This window comes from Phascolarctos cinereus, unplaced genomic scaffold, assembly GCF_003287225.1.
Source record: "Phascolarctos cinereus isolate Bilbo 61053 unplaced genomic scaffold, phaCin_HiC Scaffold_726;HRSCAF=1367, whole genome shotgun sequence".
In the NCBI taxonomy this organism is placed as follows: Eukaryota; Metazoa; Chordata; class Mammalia; order Diprotodontia; family Phascolarctidae; genus Phascolarctos; species Phascolarctos cinereus.
The window spans coordinates 233,585,142-233,611,407 of record NW_027556098.1 but is presented as its reverse complement, the minus strand read 5'-3'; the positions used below and the strand labels follow the sequence as shown (position 1 = coordinate 233,611,407).

At 36.7% G+C, this 26,266-nt stretch overlaps 1 protein-coding gene across 3 annotated transcripts in view; it reads right to left on the bottom strand.

Annotated features, from left to right (window-relative positions):
* Positions 1 to 13,006: 13,006 nt before the first annotated feature.
* Positions 13,007 to 26,266, bottom strand: part of ACVR1 (activin A receptor type 1) — a 155,147-nt gene continuing 141,887 nt past the window's right edge. For all 3 annotated transcript variants that reach the window (XM_078147023.1, XM_021004898.2, XM_021004896.2), the window contains 2 exons: positions 15,196 to 15,326; positions 13,007 to 14,060 (listed from right to left, as the gene is read on the bottom strand). In XM_078147023.1, coding sequence (XP_078003149.1) covers positions 13,926 to 14,060; positions 15,196 to 15,326 — 266 coding nt within the window. In that variant the 3' untranslated portion in view covers positions 13,007 to 13,925. The remainder of the gene's footprint in view (positions 14,061 to 15,195; positions 15,327 to 26,266) is intronic.

Here is a 26,266-nt window from a genome sequence, read left to right as displayed (position 1 = left end):
AGAACCAAGAAACAGAAGCTGAACCAAATTTGTAGATCCTTCTCTCTGTAATTAGATGGCAGAAGAGAAGAAATAAACTGGGTTTTTGTTCTTGGGGACCTAGAGAGGCAGTTTGGTACAATGGAAAGAACACCAGCCCTGGAGTCAGCAGGGTTTGAATCCCACTTCTGATGCTTACTACTTATGTGACCTTCTTCAAGGTGCTTAACTTCTCTGGGTCTTAGTTGCTTATTTTTAAAATGAGAGAGTTGGACAAGGGCCTCTGAGGTGCCCTTCTGACAATGTTGACCTTGATAAAGTTCTTATCTTTAGAAAACCTAGACATCAGTTTGATAAAAATTCCAGCTGGGGACGTGTGAACAGAAATGCCTCAAAGCCCATACCTGATACTTTATTACCTCAGTCTCCTTTCCTGCCTAGCCTGCTTCCTCATCCCAACCCCTAAAATTTAAAGGTTCATCATTTACTATGAGAAATTATTCTACCCTTGTTAACTAAGCTTTTTAGGTTAACAACCTAAGCACTAAATCCAATGTATATTGAGCTGCAGTGTAGATTTTTAATAAATGTTTGTTGTTTTCATCCAGCCTACTCAACTATCCATGTGTAGCTTTTCCGCTTTTTGAATTATTTTAAATAATTGCATTAGATTACATTTATTAAGCACTCTTATACCTAAAAGTTAAAGGATTTTTAATTACTACACTACTTATCCTTCAGATTTCTTTTTTTTTCTTTATTTTAGTTTATGGAATAAAACAAGCATTTCTATAATTGTAAAATAAAAAATATGATTTTCTATGAAACTGCAACTCTACTATGCACAACTTGCTATTCCTTTCAAATATACAACAAAATTATCATGGAAATTTCTTCTTTTTTTTCTTTCCTAACCCCCCCCAACCCTAGAGATGGCTACCATTAGATACAAATAAGTATATATGTATATGTGTGTGTAATTATTCTATACATACTTCTATTTATCAGTCCTTTCTCTGGATGCAGATAGTGTCTTTCTTCACATGTCCTTTATAGTTAATTTGGGTACTTATAAGAGTCAAAACAACTTATTCACTCAAAGTCATTCTTAAAACAATATTGCTGTTATTGTACACAATGTTCTCTTGGTTCTGCTTATTTTGCTCTTCCTTATTTTGTGCAAGTCTTTTCTCTTTTCACCCAATTCAGATCTTTTCCTCACTACTTAAGAGGTTCTCACTTTGTAACCCAGTGTTTTTCCTGTGCACTTATTTACATCTGGGACACTAAGTATCCTACCAAAGATGACAAGGTGTGACCATTTTTTTTAAAGTAACAGAAACTTCATTTCTATCATACTCTCCCATCCTATTCCTACTCCCTCACCCCACCCCCACCTTCTTTTTGGCAGAGGGGAATAAGATGGAGTTGGCTGGAGGAAGCCCCTGGAAAGGCAGCAGGGGAGGTTGCCCCAGGGAGCCAATGCTGATGCTGTTGAAATGACATTACACTCCAGTGTAACAGTTTTGCCCAACTTCCATCTCATAAAGACTATTGTCCTATAGGGTAACCCTTCCCTGCCTTCCACTGATCTTGCCAATTTTTTCTTCATGATGACAGCCCATTTACCAGACATGGTGACAAGGACCAAGAGATACCAAAAGCAAAGGACATAAAGTTATTTGCCTTGAACACCTATATGCTAATGATATAACTGTTAGTGAAATTGCTCATTGAACAAATTTGGAATTGTGTGAGGAAAATGACTAAATTGCGTATATCCTTAGACCGAGAGATTACATTACTGGGCATATGACCCTCAGGAGGTCAAAAACATGAATGGAAAACCAATATATGCCAAAAATATTTATAGAGTAGCACTTTTTATGGTAGCAAAGAACTGGAAACAAAGTAGTTGTCCACTGATAAGGATATGGATGAATGCAAATTAAACTTAAAAGTGTGTCTAGCGTGCATTTTTCTCCCTGGAGATTTGATTGTTAAACATTTCCTAACCTACCACTGCTTAAAGTTTCTTTCTAAACTTAAGATTAGTAAAAATAGGATTTTTGAGAGAAAAGAAAAAAAAAACCTAGCTACTTCCTCCCAAATAGTTGAAAGGGGCTTTTAAGCATCAGAAAGTTCAACCTCCCCTTTTTGCAGGTGAGGGAACAGATACTGAGAGAGGGAAGAGACTTAAGGCAAGTGTATTTACCATTTAGTTATCCCTAGGAGTGACTTGGCCTTAACATAATTCACTGTCTTATGTAATAAGGAAGGAAGAGTTCTCTCTGGGAAATCAAGGCAGCCAACTGAAGGGAGAATAAACAGTGTGGTAAGACCTGAGAAGCAACCACTAGTCTTGTGTGCCCTTAAATCTTTCCCACACTGGCCTAAAACGATCTCCTAGAATCTCCAAGGTTTAAACTACAAAGTTAGAAAAAATTACCTCCTCTCAGAAGGCAACAGTAGATGATGATTTCCAAGGTATAAATGTTCATGTGCCTATTTAGCAATCAACTCAGTAGCTAGCAGAAGTTAGCTATCCAGCACACTCCTGAAAGACACTTAGAAAATGCTTTCACATTGGAGCAGAAATAGGTTTGAAGACTACTCTGATGACATGGAAAACTGGCGCTAACTGATTCTAATAATTACATTACTTTTCTTCCTTCCTTTCTTCCTCCCTTCCTTTCTTTTACTAAGCAAGTTTTCCTGCTATTTTTGTTTTTATGTCATAATCATTTCTGGCTATTCTGCTCCCTCTATTTCTTTTTAAATAAAGAAAAAAAACCTAATTAAACAAAAACAGTCCTAACAGTGAATGCATCTTATTGGCATTAGCTAATCAGCATAATGAAATGACACCTTCAAACCTGAGGTGAGGGTATACAAGCTGAGTCAGTTTCAAACATTTTCAGTTTGCCCAAGGGATGAATGGGGATGTAGGGGAAAGAATTGGTTAATTAACCCAACTAAATTATACTATGTAAGCTACTATCTTAAGATAGTATGTGGTACTGACAGCTATTGGTAAGCTTCTCAGGGCTAATTACATATCTTCCTCTCCCTGCAGCTGACTGCCTTGGTTCCTCAGAAAACATTCTTCCTTCCTTAGTTCCTCACACTAATTCAATAAATGAGAAACCAAGCAAGCCAGTCAAGTTTACTGACAGCATATTGCTGGAGTGCTATTAGGAGGGTCTTCTGCCCTTCTCTGGCCAAAGGAGGAAACCCCATAGAAACATGATTTGGAGAGGACTCGATTAACAAGAGGGTGGCCTGCTAGTGGCCATTATGGAGTACTTTCTATATTTCAAGGTATCAGTGATCTCACTGAAGTGGATTTTTCCCTCCAACCATTCAGATCATCATCCTTTCATGCCTGCCTATCTTGTGCCCTAATCCACACCTTGTCCATGTTATTCAGAAGATTCCCCACAGAGGGCCCCAGTCCCAGAGACCTTTCTCTAGTTCTTTTCACAACACAAGGATACCAATAGAGTGCACAGGCTGTCAATTTGTCATCCTTTGACCAACCATCCCAAGCTTTATTCCCTGGCCATGTATTTCTCTGATGATAACCTTTACTCAGTTTCTCCTGCACAATTCTTCATGTGTCACATGTTCTAGCCTGCAAATGCCCACTGTCCACATCAAGGCAACTCATTCTGGATTATATTTTAAAAATAAAAACTTCTGTTTAGCTTAAATTTCATCTTTTTGATCACTGATGAGGAATTCTGGGCATTTGGTGGTAGGTTATTTTTTTCTTTCCTCAAAGTACGTAGAATCTCCCAGACCTGAGATTACGTTCTGAAACAACTTTCAATGTTTAAATCTGACCTCAAAATACCAGTTTAAAACCCTGTCTACCCCTACTGGCAATCTCTCTTTCTCTCTGACCAACTTCCCTTTTTTCAAACCTCCCTCTCTTCTTCAACTTGTCCCTTCGGTCTGTATCTCCTTGCCATTTTCCCTTCCATTTGGCCACTCTCTAGCCTTCCTGATACAAAAAATTCAAAGGAACCTTGCTTGTTTCATCCACTCTAAGACTGATTTACTGTCTGATGATTCACTGACCTTCACCAAATAACTTTTTTTAGAAAAGAATTTATTCATTTTTGAACTTAAAAAAATTCCATTTACACAGAACGACACAAAGAGAAAATTCAATATAAAATCATGAATTTCCTTTACACTATTTATATTTTTTGAAAAACTATGTAATAAATATTGCACATTGTTTTCAAAGCTATTCTGATTTTCTGTGCTTCTTTCTGAGTTTTGTTCTCTGTTGTATACTTTTTATTGTTTTTCCTCCCTCCCTATCTCCACACCACACACTAGAGATGGCCACCATTAGACACAGATGTGTGTGTGTGAAACCATACTATACATACTTTTATTTATCAATTCTTTTTTTTTCTGCTGGTGGATAGCATCTTCCTTTATAGGTCCTTCGTAGTTGATTTGAGTATTTATAATACTTGAAATAAGTTAGTCATTTACAGTTATTCTTTGAACAATATTGCTCTTACTATACACAGCATTCTCTTGGTTTTGCTCAATTCATTCTTCATTATTTCTTGCAAGTCCTTCTATGTTTTTCTAAAATTAACCAGCTCACCATTTCATACAGCACAGTAGTATCCCACCAAAATCATATGCTGCAAACTTTTTTAGCCATTTCCCAATTAATGTGCATTCCCACAATTTCCAGTTCTTTGCCACCACAAAGAGAGCTTCTATAAATACTTTAGAATATATAGGTTCTTTTCCTTTTTCTCATTCACCTTGGGAACCAGACCTAATAATGGTATTGCTGGGTCAAAGGGTATACACAGTTTTATAATTATTTGGGCACAATTCCAGATTGCTCTCCAAAATGGTTGGATCTGTTCACAGTTCCACCAACAGTGTACTAGTATCCCAATTTTTCCATATCTCCTCCAACATTTGTCGTTTTCCCCTTTTATCATTTTAGCCAATCTGCTAAGCATGAGATATCTCAACACTATTTTAATTTTCATTTATCCAATCAATAATAATTTGGAGCATTTTTTACATGACTATATGTAGTTTTGATTTCTTCAATGAAAAACTGCCTGTTCATATCCTTTGATCATTTATCAGTTGGGGAATGACTCATATTCTTACAAATTTGACAAAGTTATCTATGTATTTGTGATATAAGACCTTTATCTGAGAAATTGTCTATCCAATTTTTCCTAATTTTCTGCTTTCCTTCTAATCTTGGCTACATGTGGTTTTATTTGTACAGAATATTTTTATCAAATGTAATCAAAATTATTCATTTTGCACCACACAATGCTCTGTCTTATTTATTCATAAATTCTTATCCTATCCATAAGATTGATAGGTAATATGTTCCATGTTCTTCTAATTTTCTTATGATATTTCCCCTTGTATCTAGATCATGTATCCATTTTGGCCTTATCTTGGTAAATGATGTAAGATATTGGCCTATGCTCAATTTCTGCCAGACTGCTTTCTGGTTTTCCCAACAATTTTTACCAAATAATGAATTCTTATCTCAAATGCTCAAATTTTCATATTTGTCAAGCACAAGATTACTATAATCATTTACTACTGTGTACTGTATCTCTATTCTCTTTCTACCAATCTACCTTTTTATCTCTTAGCCAGTACCAGATAGTTTTGATAATTACTGCCTTATAATATAGTTTAAGACCTGGTATTGCTAAACCTCTTTTCTCTATATTTTTCCATTAATTCCTTTGAAATTCTTGACCTTTTCTTCTTCCAAATGAATTGTATCATTTTTTTTCTAGATTGGTATAATAACTTTTTAGCAATTTAATGTGGATGAATTTGTATATGTACATTGGTTTAAGTAGAATTGCCATTTTTGTTACATTGGCTCTGTCACCCATGAACAATTAATATTTCTCCAATTATTTGAATCTGACTATTTGTATAAAAGGTATTTTTTAATTATGTATCATATAGTTCCTGGGTTTTGTCTTGGCAGGTATACTCCCAGGTATTTTATATTGTCTACAGTTATTTTAAATGGGCTATCTCTTACAATCTCTTCTCACAGGGTTTTGTTGGTGATATGTAGAAATGCTGATGTTTTATATGTGTTTGTTTTATATCCTGCTACTTTGCTAAAAGTATTGTTTCAATTGGCTTTTTAGTTGAATGTCTAGGATTTCCAAGTATAAGATCATATAATCAACAAAAAGTGATAATTTTATGACCACATTGCCTATTTTGATTCCTTCAATTTCTTTTTCTTCTCTTATATTGGTCATAATGGGCATCCTTGTTTCACTCCTAATCTTATTGGGAAGGCTTCTAGCTTATCCCCATTACAAATAATGCTCAATGATGGTTTTAGGTAGATGCTTCTTGTCATTTTAAGGAAAAATCCATTTATACCTAGGCTTTCAAGTGTTTTTAAAAGGAATGAGTGCTGTATTTTGTCAAAAGTTTTTTCTGCATCTATTAATATAATCATATGAGTTTTATTACTTCTAGATATTATCAATTGTTTTAAGTTTTCCTTATGTTAAACCATTCCTGAATTCCTGATATAAATCCCGCTTGGTCACAATTTATAATCTTTGTGATATATTGCTGTAGTCTCCTATTATTTTATTTAGGATTTTTGCATCCATATTCATTAATGAAATTGGTCTATAATTTTCTTTCTCTGTTTTTGCTCTTCCTGGGTTAGGTATCAGCACCGTATTCGTTTCATAAAAGGAGTTTGGTAGCACTGCTTCTTTGCCTATTATTCCAATTAATATATTTAATATGGGAATTAATTGATCTTTAAGTGTTTGATAGAATTCACTTGTAAATCCATCTGGTCCTGATGTTGCCCCCTCCCTTAGGAATCTCATTTATGGCCTGTTCAATTTCTTTGTCTAAAGTGGGCTTATTTAGACTATTTCCTCTTCTGTTAATCTAGGCAGTTTATATTATTGTAGGTATTCTTCTATTTCACTTAACTTGTTAAATTGTTTGACATATAATTGGGTAAAATAATTCCTTAAAATTGCTTTGATTTCATCTTCAGTAGTGGTATATTCACCCTTTTCATTTTTTATAATAGTGATTTGGTTTTCTTCTCTTTTTTTTTAAGTCATATTAACCAATGGCTTATCTATGTTATTGAGTTTTTTCATACAAACCAACTCCAATTTTATTTATTAATTCATTGGTTTTCCTACATTCAAATTTACTAATCTCATCTTTAATTTTTAGAATTTCCAATTTGTTATTTACTTGGGGATTTTTAATTTGTTCCTTTTTAAGTTTTTTAAATTGCATGCACAATTCATTGGTCTGCTTTTTCTCTATTTTATCATCAAATCATTTTGACGTTTCTGCAACTCAATTTGTGATAGAGGAAGAAATCTTCTTGTAAAAGAGCCTTCCATGGCATAACATCTAAAGTATAATAAGACAAAGGGCAAAAATAAATACTATGCTGCATAATAATAAATATATTTATATCTAAATAACATGCCATTTATTAATATGATATTTATAAAATATAAATATAATAATTTTATAAATTATAAATAATGACATTTCTGTAGTCCTTTAAAGTTTTCAAAGCACTTTATATATACTCATTTGAGCCCAACCAACCATGAAGTAGGTACCAGAGATATTGTTAATCTTGATTTTATAGATAAGGAAATTGAGGCATAGGAAGGTTATATGATATGCCTATATCACAAGCTGTGGTCAGAGAAAACATGCAAAAACCTTGCTTTGTAGTTCTTTTTGACTACAAGCCCAGCACTTACCAATGATACCATGACATCTAAGTCAACATATATGCTATACATCCATACAAGCTATACATAAGACCATTTCCCAAGAGATGGAAAGTATTGCCATGTTTGGGAATGTAAAACATTTAATTATAAAACAATTAATTATAAATAATTAATTATATATAAAACATATACTCATAGAACCATGATGCTACTTAGCTTACTAATGTACTTTAACAAATGACTTCTCAAAAGAATTAGTGTTTTATATTGATCAAGACACTGGTCAGTACCTTAACCTAATCAGTTGTTGTTTTGTAATCTGAATTCCTCATCCTCTTAGAAGCAGACCAGGCTATAAACAGTCAGGCCTTTTTTCAACCTGTCAAATCATAGGATTAAAAAAAAAACACCTAAGAGTGTTGAGAGATATTTGGATGTTGCCTGAGAATTATCTACCATTTGCATGGCACCTGGCACATGGTAGGCACTTTCTAAGTTATGCTTATTAATTGATGGATTAATTAGCTTATTTGATTGTTTCTATGGAGCTCTTTAAACTCTGAAGCTGCCTAGTGGCAGAAAAAATGAAAGAGACACTTCTCACATCCATGAGATTGCTATCAGAAGAGCCTGTACATCAGAAACAAGGAAGTGTCTGGAGATGGATGACAAAGGTGGTGCACTAGGAAGACCACTTGCATCTAGCAGTCAAAAGACCTACATCTAGTCCCAGAAATGTCACCTACCAGTCATGTGACCTCAGGTTAGTCACTCATCATCCCTGGACTTCAGGCTACTCACCTGCAAAATGAAGAGGCTGAACTCTTTTCACTTGATATCTTAGGTTTCTACATGGAGTGACTGGGAAAGAACGGACAAGTTACTTTCATTAGTGCTTAATTTGTTAATAACATGGTATCGAGAAAAAACAAATTTAGCTCATTTCCCCTGGCTCAAACAGGACATTTGCCTCCTGTGATTACATCAGCAGGGAGCTGAATCTGGAGGAAAACTAATAAAATGATCCACATGAAGCTACAAATAAAAACAATAAGACAGCAGCTTTCCTTCAGGCTGTCCTCTGGGGAGAGGGCAGTTGATTGACCCATCAATCCAACGGGAGCTAAAGACCTCAGTCTGGTTGTATAACCGTCCTGAAAGGAAGTCTGAGCATAAACAAGCACAAACCAAGTACTAAACTAAAATTTCTTATAAAACAACAGGAAATAATAATCACAGGAAATCATGATGTTCAAGGCCTGAGGTAAACTAAACCATAGGAACTATGATGGATCTCAAAGCACTAAAAAGAAGTCTTATCTTTAGTACTCTCCTTCCATTCCAAAGCAAACCAACTAAAATGAATCAATAGCAAAAGTGTTTTATATCTTTCTGCCTGGATTAATAGCATGCAATTTTAGAAATTCAACATGGGAGAGGAAAAATATATCACTAAAGGATAAGGTTCCACTCTTAGATTTGACTTCTACATCATGGCTCATGTTTTGGGTTAAATAACTGAAAATTAGTTTAAATTCAGGTAATTGAATTCAGAGTAAAGCTGAACAACCTCATTTCCCCTCTTTCACCATTTTATCTTAGACTATAGAAGGGAAGCTATGTAGATGAATTGGTTAAGAAGTCACTTCTCACAGCTCCTTCACCAACTTCAAATCCTAGTTCCATGATTTAAAAATATCCTAGGTCCTTTTCTCTGTTCTTCCTCTACTCTCTCCCTTAATAAGATCTTAGTTTCAGTTATCACTTCTATGTACACAATTCTTATTTTAAATGGCACTTTAAGTTTGGCAAAGCACTTTACAATATTAACTTATTTGATACACACAATAGCTCTAGGAAATAGATGATATTATCTTCATTTTACAGAGGTGGAAACTGAGGCAGAAGAGAACAAATGACTTGCCAGGGTCACATGGCTAGAAAGTTTCAGATTTGAAGTTATGTTTTCCTCATTTCAGAACCAGAATTCTACCCACTGTGTCGTGCCTTGGTATCATGGTGCCTTGAACATAAAGGGCAGTTAGTACTGAAATGAAGAGTGATGTTATGAAAGTCAAGTGCAGAAGGCATGTATTATTTTTCAAGAGACTGTGAGAAATTAGGACAAGCCTAAGTCTAGAAAGAGGGAAGCTAGGTGGCACAATAGCACAGTGCATAGAGCACCAAGCCTCGAGTCAAGAAGACACAAGTTCAAATCTGGTCTCAGACGCTTACTAGCTTTATGATCCTGGGCAAGTCACTTAACCCTGCTTGCCTCAGTTTCTTCATCTATAAGGCGAGCTGGAGAAGGAAATGGTAAAACACTCCAGTATCTTTCCCAAGAAAACCCCTAATGGGGTCATGAAGAGTAGGACATGACTGAAACAACTAAATAACAACAAAGACTAGGAAAGTATAATAAAGCATTTGATAAAGGCATCACCACACATTTAATTTTTTTAAATATATGTATCTGAATATTATATTACCTAAAGATTTTATAATATTTTGATATGGTTGGTATACTTCATTTTTAATTTTATTAACACAAATTATCTTTTTTTTTTTAGGCAATTGGGGTTCAGTGACTTGGCCAGGTCACACAGCTACTAAGTGTTATGTGTCTGAGGCCAGATTCGAACTTAGGTCCTCCTAATTTCAGGACTGGTGCTCTATTCACTGAACCACCTACCTGCCCCCACAAATTATCTTTTAAAAATTTATTTTCATCCTTGCAATTTTATTGGTTTGGGCTAAATTGCATTGGCTTGAACCAGGCTAAAGCAGCATGGTACAGTGAAAAGAGGAATGGATTTGGATTCAGAAGGTCTGCATTCAGATTCTGACTACCACTCAATGTCAGTGAGTCACTTTGGGCCTCATTTTCCTCAACTGTACAAGAGGATTAGACTAGATAGTCTCACAGGTTCCTTCCATTTCTAAATCCATAATCTTATGAACTTCTCTGTGAGAATTAATTGAAGGAAATTAGGATGTTTGTCCAGAAAAGACTGGAAGGTGGGTGCTGAAGAACAGTTCTTTTCAAATAAAAGGCTTTCTTCACATGTAAGAGGGGTTAGCCTTGTTCTGACCGTTCACAGAGGGTACAATTGGGAGCAATGGGTAGAACCTGCAAAGAAGGTTAGGAAGAATAGGAATGATATAAGCAAAAGCTTCCTGGGATTTAGAGTTAGCCGAAAGTCAAATAATCTATTGGGAAATAGTGGGTTCTTACCTCTCTTGGAGTAGCTAGATGGCACCATATTGCATAGAGCATCAAGCCTGGAGTCAGGAAGACTCCTTTTCCTAAGGAATGGTTTTCTTTGTCAGGAGAACTCAAAATGGGTCAGAAAAAGACAGACACAACTAAAAATGACTGAACAACAACCTCTCTTGATTACCTTACAAAGTACCATGTTTGGGGTAGCTAGGTGGCACAGTGGATAGAGCACTGACCTTGCATTCAGGAGTACCTTTATTCAAATCCAGCCTCAGACACATAACACTTACTAGCTGTGTGACCCTGGGCAAGTCACTTAACCCCATTGCCTATCCTAATAAAAAACAAACAAGCAAACAAAAAAAAAGTATTATGTTCCTTTCAAGAAATAGTTGAAGGACCACTAGTCAGGCATACTGTAGTGAAAGTCCTCTTCAGGAATAGATTTGGACTTGATGGCATTAAAGGTTGCTTCCAATTTAATCAATCAAAGGGCCTGGATTATGTTCATAGCTCTGTTAAAGGAACTATGATCTTGGTGATTTTCTTTAAATTTCTGGGCCTCAGTTTCCTGACTTGTAAAACTAGGAGGTTGGACTAGGTCAAGGTTCTTAACCTGGGGTTTACCAACCCCAAAGTGTGTGGAACAGATTTCAGATCTGTGGACTTGGATAAGAACATATATATGTGTGCGTGTATAGGTATATGTGTATATGTGTGTATGTATATCTATATATATACACACACATATATGTTCTCATCAAAGATATCTCTATCTATATCTCTATGTGGATTTAGAGATGTAGATCCAAATCTAAATCTATATAGAGATATCTTTATTTTCACTAACTTTTGGTCTTTGTAGTCCTTTTTATGTTATATTTAAAAACATTCTGAAAAGGCATCTACAGAAGTCTAGCCAGTGGGTCTATGCCACAGGTAGATAAGAACCTCTGAATTATATGATCCTTAAGGTCCTTTCTCCTATTAAAATGTTACAATTTTGATAAAAGCTGACTTTCATTGGTCTTCCTGGTAGACAGGTATATCCGCATATACCAGTTCTGGAACACTATGCTAAACTTCTAAGTATACACTTCCTATTAATTACAGTCCCCTTAGTCACTATCTTTTTTTCTCCTTTGGGACAGTTCCAAAACTCACATGCAGCACCTTTCTTGTCCCTTTAAGGAGATACAGAGACTCTCTAATATCATCAGACAATAAGATCTGTTACATACAAGTAGATAGAAAAACTTAATGCTATTTTAGGCTGTTGCCCTAGTTCATTCCAACAGTTTTTGAAATTAGAGAAGTTTTTTTTCCTTAAAAGTCATATAAACATCAATTTAAGAAACTGGGGACATTTTGCCTAGAGAAGGGAAAATGGGTTGTGTGTGCAAAGTAGAGGTGGGGGTAGGGAAGAGAGAGGTGTTAACTGACTTCAAATATGTGAAAGGCTTTTATGTTGAAAAGGGAATAGATTTGTTCTCAACCCTTTAAGGTAAGCTGTAAAAAAAAATGCTAAACAGGCTTCCTTAAGGGAAATAGTGTTAAGGTTTACAGAGAAGGTAAGGTGACTACCTTATGCTGTAAAATGGAATTTTGGTCTGCTACAGATTGGACAATGAAATAGCTTCTGAGGTCTTTTCTAATTCTGAAATTCTGAGATCTTTATCAGAAATGCTAGTATTTTTCTCAATCTGATCCCAAGTTATACAGAGCTAAAAGGTCATTTCCAGATTACAACACTTTTCATAGCTCACATACAAAAAAAGAAAATGCCTCATGTTACACAAACCTTTCAAAGAGCAGAAAAGAACATTTCATTGTTTGACTTGAAAACATTTTATTTAATTTATACAAATAACTACTAAATACAAAAAGTAGATTAAAACAAAATAGTTATTTTTTTCTGGCAGAGTTTAAATGCACATAATGTATAATTCAGAAGAAAATGCATTTCCCCCCTCCCCCACAGCATTCAGGACTAAAGTTCTACTGAAATCTTTAATTGTCTCTAAATCAGTAAGATATTCGGTGGTGTCTCATGGGTAATGGCTAAATATGTTCTGCATACGAACTGAAAAAAAAATATATTACAGACTACACACGTACAAATGTGAAGCACTTAAAATGTGACTCTTAACTGATAATACAGAAAATGTCCATTTCAGATAATAGTGTTAAAAACATTTGTGTAATAAAATCATGAGACCACATAAAAATAAGCTTTAACATGCACTAGTCAGTTTTGTGAAAACTGCTAAGTGCACTAGTAATAAATAATTTGCCAAGTCGTTTATAAACAATTCCTAATGTTCGGCATTATTGTAAACATCAGCACGTGTAAAATGCAGCGAAGTCTGACAGTTACATTTCATTTTGCCAAATTGAGTTCCTATTATTCAGATGGATCAGTGGAGTACAGAGCCAATTTTTTTTTTTGGCAAGTTGGGTTTTAAAATTAATAGTAACAGTGCAAGTAAGGAATGCAAAGAATTCCTAGTGCAATAAAGGAGAGAAGCACAGGCAATATTGCTGATTAAAAATTTACCATATCCTCGCGTTCCCCGGGGGGAGTGTCTAAGAGCTCTGTGTGAGAAGAGCTCCAAGCCATCATCATAATGCCCAGATCTTTGTCTTCGGATTTCTCTGTGTTCCTTCAGGTCACATCTTTTGCAACAGTACATCCAGCATTAAGTCTCTGAAGTCTGAACAGTTTGTGAAATGCCCATTTTTAGAGTCATTGAGCGAGGTTCAGGTGGTTTTAACGTCTCCCAAAGAGATGGCTAGATAAGATGTCTGTCTCGACTAAGATGCCATTTTTTGGGGGGCGGAAGGGATCAGTTCTGACAAATCGTCAGGTCAGCATATTTCCAGACTGGACAATGACAACAACAACAACAAAAATCTTCCATCTTGACAGCACCACGAAAATGTCAACAGTCAGCTTTCAATTTGTCTAAGGAATTATCAATTTTGGTCAAAGTCTTTTTGATACGCAGAGCTGTTAGTCTTGCAGATGAATTTTGATACCAGCATTCTTTCATAAGTTTAGCCAAAGAGGTTAATGTCTAAGGGAAGAAAAAACACAAATATGAAAGTCACAAACTCTTCTCTAGTCACTTGTAAGCTGAGAAGATAGAATGTGTAGCCATAGTTTTTGCCGCACTTAGGGATCTAACATAAAGTCAAGGTGATGTTATTGCTGTGTTCCTTAAATACATAAGTGAACTTCTTGTGAATTGATAAAGCAGACAGGCTCTCGTATTGCATGTACTCTGTCCTTTGGCCTCTCAACAGCAGAGGCCAAGTTTATCTTGTAAACCACATAGCACTTGCCATGCCTTTTATGGTTTCATGTGTCATATTAGCAAGATTAACAGAGGGAAAATCCTGAAACTCAACAGCAAACAGAACCATGTCTCAATTTATTAGTTCTACTGCTAAAACCATACAACCTTTAAAGCTTAGGACCACAGGTGAAGAATCCTTGAGGATCAGCACTAGAACAAATCTTTAGAGATGATCTAATCCAATCCCCTCATTTTATAGGTGAGAAATTGATACCTTGCTCAAGGCCAAAATAATATGGGCAGAATGGGGGATAGCTCACAGTTCAGTGGTCTACCATACCATCCTATCCAATACATGGACATTTTTATACATCTTTTGCCTCATCATAATAATTGTAAACACTTATATGTACACAGTGCTTTTAGGTTTGCAAAGTGCTTTACATGTTTATGTCAATTGGCCCTCTTTGCAACACTATGAGGTAGGTATTATTATTCTCATTTTAAAGATATGACTTGCCCAGGGTCACATAGTTAATAAATATTTCTGAGGGAGAATTTGAACTCAGGTGTCTCCTGAATCCAAGTTTAACACTCAATCCCCACCTGTTTGCCTCCTCTTACTGCTCATTATAGCAAAAAAAACCACCCAAAATCCAACACCCTCCCCCCACCAAACAAACAAACACCTAATATGAACTCAGTCTTCATAGGCACAGGTCACTTTCTGCTCATTCTCAGCTGGCCTAAGACCCTGTCCAGATAACGTCCATTTATGAAACAGTAGGAAAGAAAGAAAAGGGGGGGGGGATCCCTTTAACACTGTGGACTTATACTTGATGGGTTCCAAACAAAGAATTGAGATTATCTTCAAAACTGAGAAAAAGGTGGGTAAGAAACACCTTATACTTACCGGGTCTGAGAACCATCTGTTGGGAATGTTTGGCCTCTGCTGATCCACACAGACTACCTTTCTCATATCCTCAAAACTTGGATCATTAGGAACTACATCATAGAAGGGGGGTTTATAATCTTCTACAATACCTAAACATAAGCAAGAATTAGATGCTACATCCAAGGAAAATAACAAGTTCATTGGTATAATTAGCTGAGTTCTTGAGATGAGTGGTCAGCTGCCTCTGGTAGATAATAATAGCTTCTGATTTTGTTCTGATCGTTTTATAATTTGCAGATATAAGCCAGGACAAAGTGATGAACTTGTGCATGCCTCAAGTTTGAATCTGACATTGGCTAATGGTCAAGTTGATTGGTGTGGAAACTTTGCACGAGGTCTGGGGAAGAGAATAATTACCATCCATTTTTATCACTACTGCTACTGTGCTTAATTATTTGCTGTTGTTCAGTTGTTTCATTCCTGTCCAATTCTTCGTGACCCCATTTGGGATTTTCTTGGCAAAGAAAGATACTGGAGTAGCTTGCCATTTCCTTCTCTAGCTCATTTTACTGATGAAGAAACTGAGGAAAACAGGGTTAAGTGACTTGCCCAGGGTCAGATGGCTAGGAGGAGTCTGAAGTTGGATTTGAACTCAGGAAGATGGGTTGTTCTGACTCCAGTGCTGGCACTCTACCCACCATGCCACCTAGTTGCCCACTTAATCACTATCATAATGCTAAAAGCAGCCTAGGAGATCACTCACATAATAGCAATCAGCCACAATGCAAGAGGCACGTATGAATAAGTTTGGGCTACTCAAAAGATCATAGAAACATAGAGTGAGAGTGGGAAAGGACCTCATAGGCAATCTCATTCGTTCTACTGATGAGCAAGAGGAGGCCCAGAACTTAAGGATTTGAACCTAGGACTTCTGACCCCACAAATCCAATGTTCGTTCCACTACACCACCACTAACCCAGAATACTTGATCCTGAAACATTTAATTTTTGGAATGAAATGTTGAAGTAAAGGAGTCAGAAGTCTGCTCTGAGATGAGGTTGATATAGCGAAGCCAAAACAAACTATGCCCCACCCCCATGCTAGAAAATTCATAAAAATAGCAAAGGGGAGTGGTGGAATGGAAAACAACAGTACCAAAATACAAGTTGTAAAGCCAAGTCTACCTGCCTGGAGTTCTGATATCTACTCTATTTGCTTCTCACTGATGACAAGCATGTAAAGGAATGACCACAACATCAGCTCTTAGACTGTCGTTTTGTTGAAGAAAGAGATGAAGAAAGCTAAGTGAGAATGAAGGACTGATTTCTTCCTCAATCTAGGGCTCAAAGATGGTAGCAGGTATTATTAATGCTATTACTACTAGGAGGGTAGCAGCTGTAAAGCTCTCAAATGCCTCAAGAATCAAGGTTTCAGATTTCAAAACAAACTCACAAAACTTTCTTATAGACAACCCTCATTCAGGAAGAATAAGGAAACTGAGTTCCCATATTAATAGGGTTTCTGAATCTAGAGGCTGAGCTTAAACAGCAATGGATTTCATTCCTGCTCTCCTTATTACCTCTTCAGAAGTACACCTCATTCTCCACACTACTTCAAGACTTCAAGGATCCATGCCTTTGTTGGTGGGGAGGGTCAGTAGGAGCAGCAGTAGTAGTAAAGTCATAATAATAGTAGTAATCTTAAAATAAGCTTTAAAACACTATTTAATAATTATTAAGCTTTAATAGTTTAAAAGTGAACTAAAACTTTTGATATGCCTATAATGACTACCTTACACGATTGCCGTGAAGCTAAAATGAAATAATGTGTAAAGTCATTCTTGTTGCTGTGATTTGCTGCTACAATTGCTACAGTTATGATGATGACTAGTACTACTACTGCCATCATCCCAAGATTCTGTTACTAACTACTATTATTACTTCTCTTATTGTAACTACTATGATTATGACAACTACTACCAGTAATTACTACTAGTACTACTACCATCCCAAGTTTCAGTTACTTACCACTAGTACTGCTATTACTACTTCCCTTTCTAGAACTACTACCAGTACCAATACTATTGCTACTACCACCCTATTACTACCACTACTTCTCCTACTGCAACTGTTACAATGACTACAACTACTACCAGAAAGTAGTAGTACTATCATCTCAATTTCTGTTATCTATTGTTACAACTACTTCTCTTACTACAACTACTATGATGATAACTGCAACTACTTATTAGTAATAATACTATCACTACTAATACTAAACTACTAGCAATACTAAACCTCCCTCTAGGGAAGCTTGTTCAGTCAAGCAGGCCTACTGAGCAATGTTTTCATAGAATGCCCACCCTGGTGAGGAGCCTTGCTTGACTTAGCTGGACAGGTCCTCAAATAGCTATTGCCAGGATTCTACTCAAGGGCTGTCAGCTTCGGCCTCTGAGCTAGAACTTGTGTTCTGTGGGCCTGGGGTCACCTCCACACTAGGATCATGCATAAGAGCAGCACCTTAGTAGAAGTTGTTGCACACCAAGGTGAGCAGAGAGTGATTCTAAAGCTGTGTTTACTCCTCTAAGCGACTTGAAATTCTTCAAGTCTGTTTTTCATTTGCCAAATACACAAGGATTTAATGGTCATAACCATTACTATACATTTCATTTAAATTTTATATCATGATTCTTTCACAGCAACCCTTCCCCTCCCCAAAATGAAAAAGGTAAAGTGGGATGTGGTCAACTATATCTCCTAAAAAAGATGGCAATAACAGCGCTGGCTTTCATGCCATTTTAACAGTTAAGAAACTGAGGCTGAGAGAGATTAAGTGACTTGCCTAGGGTCACAAAACTAATAAAAGTATCTGATGTGCTAGGGCAGGATTTGAGCTCAGATCTTCCTGACTCCAAAGCCAACACCATCTAGCCACTGTGTCACCATTCATATTTAAAGCTGAAAAGATCCTGCACAGCACATGAGTTCTGGTTGCGTCTGTTCTCTGATTTTCTTCAAATCAGCTATCTAACCTGCCGGGCCCAATCAGTAAGTCCATTTGTTACCTCTAATACTCTGATTAAAAAACTTTCCTTGCAAAACACTAACAGATTATAATGAGAACATACAAGCTACATTTCAACTAAAATTGTCAGGCCATCTAATCTGGTATCCTGCTTCTATCAATTTCTGAAGTGCTTGGACAATTTCTACAAACTGACGCTGTAATTAAAGAATAATACAGAAAGAAACCAATTAAATAAATATAAGACAGTCCTCTAGGGGCACAGCTAATAGTTAAGTGATGCTCTAAAGCCCAGGTCAAAACCATAATTGAACAATCTGAAAGATCAAATGGGTTTTTGTGGTAACCTGGATGCTTTCCTGCTTTGTTTGTATGGCTAGGGCAAGAACATCAGTGTCATGATGCCTCTTGGAAAATTGGCCTGAAGACTAGGTATCATGGGAATTCATTTACTTTGATATGAGGAATCTGTGACTGGGAAGATGATTATATCAGCTTCCATCTTATAAAAGATGTCAAAGGCACAAAATTATGCAGTTGGATTTTTGGAAACTGGATTTGATAACATCCAGAAATGGTCTACTGCATACATGGAGTCCAAATTCAGAAACACCGTTTGTCGTGTGATCTTTGTGTCACACCTATGTACAGGGCTATAGTGTCAAATAACTTGGGCCTAGAGTTTATAATAGTTCTTTAAGATTTACAAAGTGCTTCACATAATGTTCACAAATAAGGCAGCTTACACGAAAGAATCATAAAAATGCAATTTCTTTGTCTCTTTTCGATCTCCCATACTTTGCACACTTCAAAATTCTTTCATAAAGTCAAACTTATAAATATTGCCTAGCCCCTCCCTCTCCTATTACTGGACAGTTGTTGATTATTTCAGTTTGCTTCTCTGGTATGAAACAAAACCAGGACAAAACATTTGCAGTTGGCAAAGTGAAAAGGCTAATCCTTCTAAGACAAGAGTACTATTGATCTTGTTCCTTCTGGAACTAGAAATAAAAGGCAGTGACCAAGGGCCTGGTCCATGGGTGGGGAACCTGCAGGCCTCCAGGCCACACATGGCCCTCTAGGTCCTCCAGTGCAACCCTTTGACTGAATCCAAACTTCAAAGAAATATTCCTGGTCATCTAAGCTCCATATACCTAGAAAAATCTCTATCACTTTCCTCATGGCAGCTGCCCTACCTCCATGGCTGATGAGTTAAATAAGAGAGAAAGGACTATAAAAACTGCAATAAACTACATAATAAAAAGTATAGTTTTGTTAATTTTTAAGTTACATAATAAGATGGAATAATAAACATTTCATAACCAGAAAGTACATTTTCAAGCTCATCTAGTTCAATTCTTGAATTTTAGATATCTGAACACTAAATTCAGAGGTGAAGCAATTTGTCTGACTACTAGTTAGTGAGTAAAGAGTTGGCTTAAATCACACAACACAAGAAGAGGAATGATTTAACTGAGACTCAAGCAAGTCACAGCAGGACAATATTGTCAAGGCATCCCTCACAATCTCCTTAAGTGACATGGACAGAAAGCTCAAGATTGAACCCAAAGACTGAGGGGCAGTCAACAACGAGGAACTCAAATCTGGACCTTTTCTTTATCTTGTTGAGAGAGCAACAGAACCCGAGTCACTCAAAAACCAAACCTCTAATTCTTCATTGCTGAGTTGGATGTAAATGCCCTGGAAATAAGATGGCAGAGAAATCAAGGACGTAGATTATTTAAAACTCTTTATCTGAGCTTGTAGTTAAATAAAGGCTTCTTGAATGACCAAGACCTTAATGTACCTTCCAGGCAGTGTACCCAACACATATCAATGATCCTATTATATTTATCTACTGGAAGCTAGCACATTAAGTACTAATAGCTCCAGATGTCAGGAGCCTTCTGAGAAGTCTTTCAGTATGTGAAATCAAAAGAGCTCATCAAAAGCCTGGCTTTGGGTTTGGGCTGAAATTGAGTTCCATTTCCTTGTCCCAGTTGAGCCATATTGGGCAAGCATTTCCATCACAAGAAATTATCTCATTTGTGTTTCTATCTCTGTTTTGTCATTATATTGAAGTACAGGGAGCACAGACAGAAGCTATTACCAATATTTTTTAAAAGTTTTTTTGTAATAAGGAACTCCAAGAAAAGGCCCATAATACTGCTGGGATCCTTAGGACTCACATCTAGCAGTAGTTTTAAAATCAAATATACACAGTCACTCTCAATTTTTCAGGGACTGAATAATCAGCTGGTGAAGTTATTGGTCTATTTTTCTTCATTGTCCTTCTTGGTTTTCCATCTTGGTTTTATTTCAGTCAGAGGTCATCAAGATCTCCCCAAGAGAGAAGAAAGTGAACTCCAAATAATTCTACTATTCATTTGGATGTTTTGGTATAAAGGCTAGAAGGTAAGGGGCAGGACTGCTGTTCAGGATTACATATGGATTCCAATTACCTACATTACCTCTATTATTTAGCCCCTTCTATCACATCCCTTTTATCTACCCAAAAAACCATCTCCATATCTCAAGAAATACATACAGTTGAGATAGGAAGAACACAGAATGTTTGTAAAATGGAGAACAGAGATAGAGCTTGAAGAGAAAGTATAACAATTATTTGTGGAAGGAGACAGTACTGCATTGAGTTATTGAAATTTTATAAACCAGGAAAAGGGAATAAAAACATTCTGGGGGGAAAACGTCTATAAATTTAATTGGATGCTAGAAAAGCAACTACTGAATGTTTACTGGGACATGCTGACATTTTTCACATTTCAAAATCCAAGCAGGAAGGAGAAGAAAAATATCGTTATGAAAAAATGAATAAACGTCCCATTCCTCACAAAATAACATCAGTGACAATCAGCTATTATAATTGACTTATTTTTTGTTTGCTTCTCTGTGGTTTTTATAAACTGTGAATGCAATCACCTTTCTAGTATCTCCTTAAAAACAGAGTTATCTTGGAAACAAAGGTAAATTAGGCTACTATTAAAATGTATTGGGCTTAATTATCCTGATGTCTTTACTCAGTTGCAGAGTAGTAAGATGGTAAGGTACATCAAAATAATGAGGTACATTTACTCATTCTGCCTCTAAGAACCCAATGGGTGTTACAGTAATGCCTTAAGTAAGACAGATGGAGAGAGAAATGACTCATTCCACGCCTCTGTTGAGAGCCACTGGCTCGATGGTGACACTGGTGAGATAGGATCCAAAGAATCACATGCTATGAAATTACCCTTAATATAACTACCCCACAGGAGGCGTTCTATTCTGCTACCTGCCAGGCAAGGCACATGCTGTATTCCATCACTGACATTAGAATGGAACTTCCTTGAGACTGGAGGCCATGCTTTTGCCTTTGTTTACAACCCTGGCACATAATGAGCATTTAATAAATGTTTTCAATTGACTGAGAAAAATACAAGCAATGGAACCTTAGACAATTAACTTAATACTCTGGTACTCAGCTTCCTCACCTACAAAATGGGAATAATACTAGCACTACCTACCTCACAGGCTTGTTGTAAAGATCAGATGAGAGAAGTGCTATGTAAACAATAGTGGCTCCCTATTACCTCCAGAACCAAATATTCAAATCTTCAGTTTGGCTTTCAAAGACCCTTACAACCTGGCCCCTTCCTCCCTTTCTAGCCTTCTTTTACCTTACTTCTCCTCTCAGTACTCTGCAATGCAGTGACTCTGGCCTCCTTGCTGTTCCTTGAACACAACACTCCATGTCTTCACTGATCATTTTTCACTAGTTATGTCCCATGCTCTCCCTTCTCATCTCTACCTAATGGCTTCTCCAGCCTCCTTCAAGTCCCAGTGAAAATCCTACCTTCTACAAGAATGCTAATGCCTTCCTTCTGAGATTACCAACCCCCCTCAATTTATCCATCTTCATCTTTTTTACTCATGGTTGTTGCATAATGTCTCCCCCATTAGGCTGTTAAGTTCCTTGAGAGCAGGGACTGGGTTTCTTTTTACTTCTCTTTGTATCTCAGCACTTAGCACAGCATCTAAAACATAGTAGGTACTTAATAAATGATTGATGACTGACTATATGACTATGACATTGTTATTATTTCCCTAGAGCAAGTTTTAGAATGTCACCCATGGCTACATAAAACTGCATATCTTGTTTCAAAATTACAGCCAATTCTGTCCTCCAGTTTGTATTAAGGTTATACTGACTTTGAACCTAATTTCTATAGCTGAATGTTTACCTCCTAGTATAAATAATTGAATGAACCAAAATAGCTACTCTAAATACTTTAAATGGAATGTTCCTGGCACAATTCTTTCCTTCAATTGTTTTTTTTTTAAATGAAACATGATTGAGCTAAACCAGCATAACATATTGGATAGTAACTTGTTGAAGAGGAAATAAGAGTTGTCATGGTTTCCATAACTCAACTCATTGTGCTGGGGAATGGAAAGGACAAGCAGTACTCAGGCAGAATCAAAGGTTAATTAGAAATGGTTTTTCACAAGCCCTTGTGCCAAAGCCAACCTTCTGTAAAATGGGGATAATAAATACCTGCAATGCCTACCTCAAAAAGTTGATGTAAAGTGTTTTGCAAAGTTTCAAGTACTATATGTCTGAAAATAAATAGCCAAATTCCTATTCCAGATACTCTCCCTAGACTAGTTCTCCATCTTCTCCCCAGTACATTTTTCAGTGGTACCTCAGCCCAGTGGCTGGCATAGCCTCCACCCCTAGACTTCCTTTTCTGTTGGCTAAGTTCTTCCCCAGAACCTCCATTTTAGGAAGTACCCCATGCTGACCATGTTTACTTCTAACCAGCTCATATCCTGACACTAGAAACAATTTTCCTATGCCCTCTCCACCCCAACACCACTCCTCAGATCCTTTTTTTTGTTTTTGTTTTTGTTTTTCCCTTTTAGAATTTAAATTCCTTGGGACAAGGAAGGAAATAACCATTTATTAAGCACCTACTATGTGTCAGGCACTGTACTACGCACTTTATAAACATTATTCCATTTAATCCTCATGGCAACTCTGTAAAATACGTGTTATTATTATTATCCTCACTTTACAGTTGAGGAAACTGAGACAGACATGGTTGAGTGACTTGCCCATGGTGACTCAGCTAGTAAGTATCTGAGGCTGGATTCGAAATCAAGTTCTCATGACACCAGGCTTAGTGCTCCATCCACTGCACCATCTAACTGCCTTCCTTGTACTTATATATTCTCAGCACTTAGCACAGCGCCTTGTACTAGTAAGTACTTAATAAATACTGATTCTATCTTATCTTATCTATATAAATGCCTGTCCCACAAGAGAAAAAGTTTGGTAAGGCAGATTTTCCCAAGGAAATCAAATGTTATTTTTATTTTTTTAGGCAACTGGGGTTAAGTGACTTGCCCAGGGTCACACAGCTAGTAAGTGTCAGGTGTTTGGTCTGAGGCCACATTTGAACTCAGGTCCTCCTGACTTCAGGGCCAGTATTCTATCCACTGCGCCACCTAGTTGCCCCCCAAATGTATTTTTAAAAACCATTAATCAGAATTGATTATACACTTTCTATATGTACTAGATGATGAATATGCAAATACAAAAGTGAGACAATATCTGCCCCCCAAAAATTTATAAGCTGAACCCAAAATCAAGAAAGGTGAAACCAATTAAAATAGTACTTAATGTTAGAATGGTCAAAGAAGAGATAAAAGTAATGAATCAGACTCAAAGATGGGAGACAGAAGTGAATTCTGAAAACTCAGATCAGCGAGTTTGACATCGGCCCCAGAGAATATTCCATTGAATGGATATAGGCCATACCAAAGCAGCTTCAAGTCATATACAAATATTACAGTATCTTCATCAATGCCACAGATAAATATATGTTGGTGTGGCACACTCTCCCCCATCTTCTTTTACCTAAGGGCTTTAAAAAGCAGAAAGTTCCTATTTGACATGGTTTTGAGTTTCCTCAACAATCCTATACAACATTTCTAGATACAATCTGATTTGTCCAGGATCCCAATAACAGTATGGTGTAAGTGGCTGAGGGTTACATGGAATATATGGTTAAAGATGACTAATAATTATTTAATAGAAATAAACATAGAAGTTTTTACTTTGGTTCACAAAATCAAATATATAGGTGTTGTTTGTGGGGTGGGATATAAATAAACAACAACTCACATGAAATACACTTGGAGACTACAACTGCTTGAAAGCTTCATATGAATTAGCATGATGTGGAAGCCAATAGAATGAATAAGTCCCATAAATAGAAGTTCAGAAGAAAGGAGGTGATAATCAAATTGTAAACTGTATGGGTCAGAGAACAACATCTGGCATACTTCTGGGCATCACATCTTACTAGGGAGAAGGAGAAGAATTGTGGGCCAGACTTGTGATTTCACTGGTATATGGAACTCTCAGGTGAGAAAACTTCCTTTAGCAACTTCTTAAAATTCTTAAATCTTAACGACTTGCTTGTGGCAGTAAAAGATTAAATGACTTACATAGGATCACACAGCCCATAGGTGACAAAGGCTGGGCTTGAATCCAGGTTTTCCTGGTTTTAAGATCAGATCTCTATCTACTACACCAGAGGTTCTCAAAGTAGGGTCTGAGGACCCCTCAGGATCCTAGAGACCCTTTGTTTGGGGGGGGGTCAAAACTATTTTCATAATAATGTTGAGATATTATTTACCTATTAACATTCTTCTCCCTCTTCCAACTACTAAAGATGAAGCAATAAAAAATAATCTTCAACTTATCAAAGATTTTATCTTAAAACTATTGCATTATTTAGGAACTTTATTACCCTTTATACACAACATTTCTAAATGTGTTTCCCCACAAAACCTGGTTATAGATTGCATGTATGTATGTGTACATTTACACAACCAAATGTGTATATATGTATTATGTATGCATATGTATATTTATGTGTTTATACACACAAACATATACATGTATATGTATGTATGTCTTGGCTGAATTCTTTTCTGCGCCATCAATTAGCGCAGAGTTCATCATGAACTAAGTACATTAAAAATGTTTCTTGAATCACGTTAGAAATTATATGAAAAGAAGTTGGTAGGTAAAGGCTAAACATTAGTCTCCTTCTCCTCCACCTCAAGGAAACCTAAAATTATTTAATCAACCTGACAGCATGGGGGGGGGGAGCAAGAAAGGCCTCTAGCATGTTGGATGAACCCCCATGGCAAACTTAGAGAAGGTCAGGAAGAAGCACTGTACAGGATGAGCATCCAGGGAGGGGCTGTGGTCTTCATCCTTTTAAGCATCCAAAGGCTGGCCTTGGTTAAGATTGTAGAGTCAAGGGAAGATGCCAAGACCTGTGCCTACCTAACAAAAATCTTTCTTTCCACCCCCACACCAGGCTGCTGGTTAATTGAAATTCATTGCATACAAGACAAATTTCTGTAGTTTTTGCCTTTGTATAGCAAGGGTGTTTTCTGCATGTGCTTAATGTTTGTTGAATTTAAGTAAATGCCTTTTATTTCATTCCACAATTGTAGATAAGTAACTTAAAATACAAATTCTTAAGAGAGCAGCTCATGAATTTCAAAGTATAAATAACTGATCAACTAATGTTAGTTGTAAGGGAGTAAGGACCTTTGCAGAAAACAAGGAGGAAATCTTCACTTCCTGGTTGTGGGAGTACAAAGCAGGTCAGAGGACCTCTAAGTGCTCCCTGTGATGCTTAGCTGGTAGAAAACGTGGACAAAAATAAAAGGGGTGGAAGTAGGGGAGAAGTTTGCATGGGGAATTTCTCCTCTTTTTATGCTTGTGAGTGACATTCGAAGAGCCACTTGATTATACTAGGAGAATCAAAACAAGAATCCTGCCTAGCTACAGAGGCCTTTGGTCTGTCTCCTTTGGATTTGAGCATTTGGCTTAAGTGAGGATAAAACTTGCTGAGACTAGTCACACAAGCTGCCAATACTTTTCCACACCGAAGGAAAAAATAAAAGCTTCCCTATCTCATTCACTGCTTCTTCAGCAGCAATCTAGTATAACAGCTAAAAACTAGAAGGCACAGTTAAA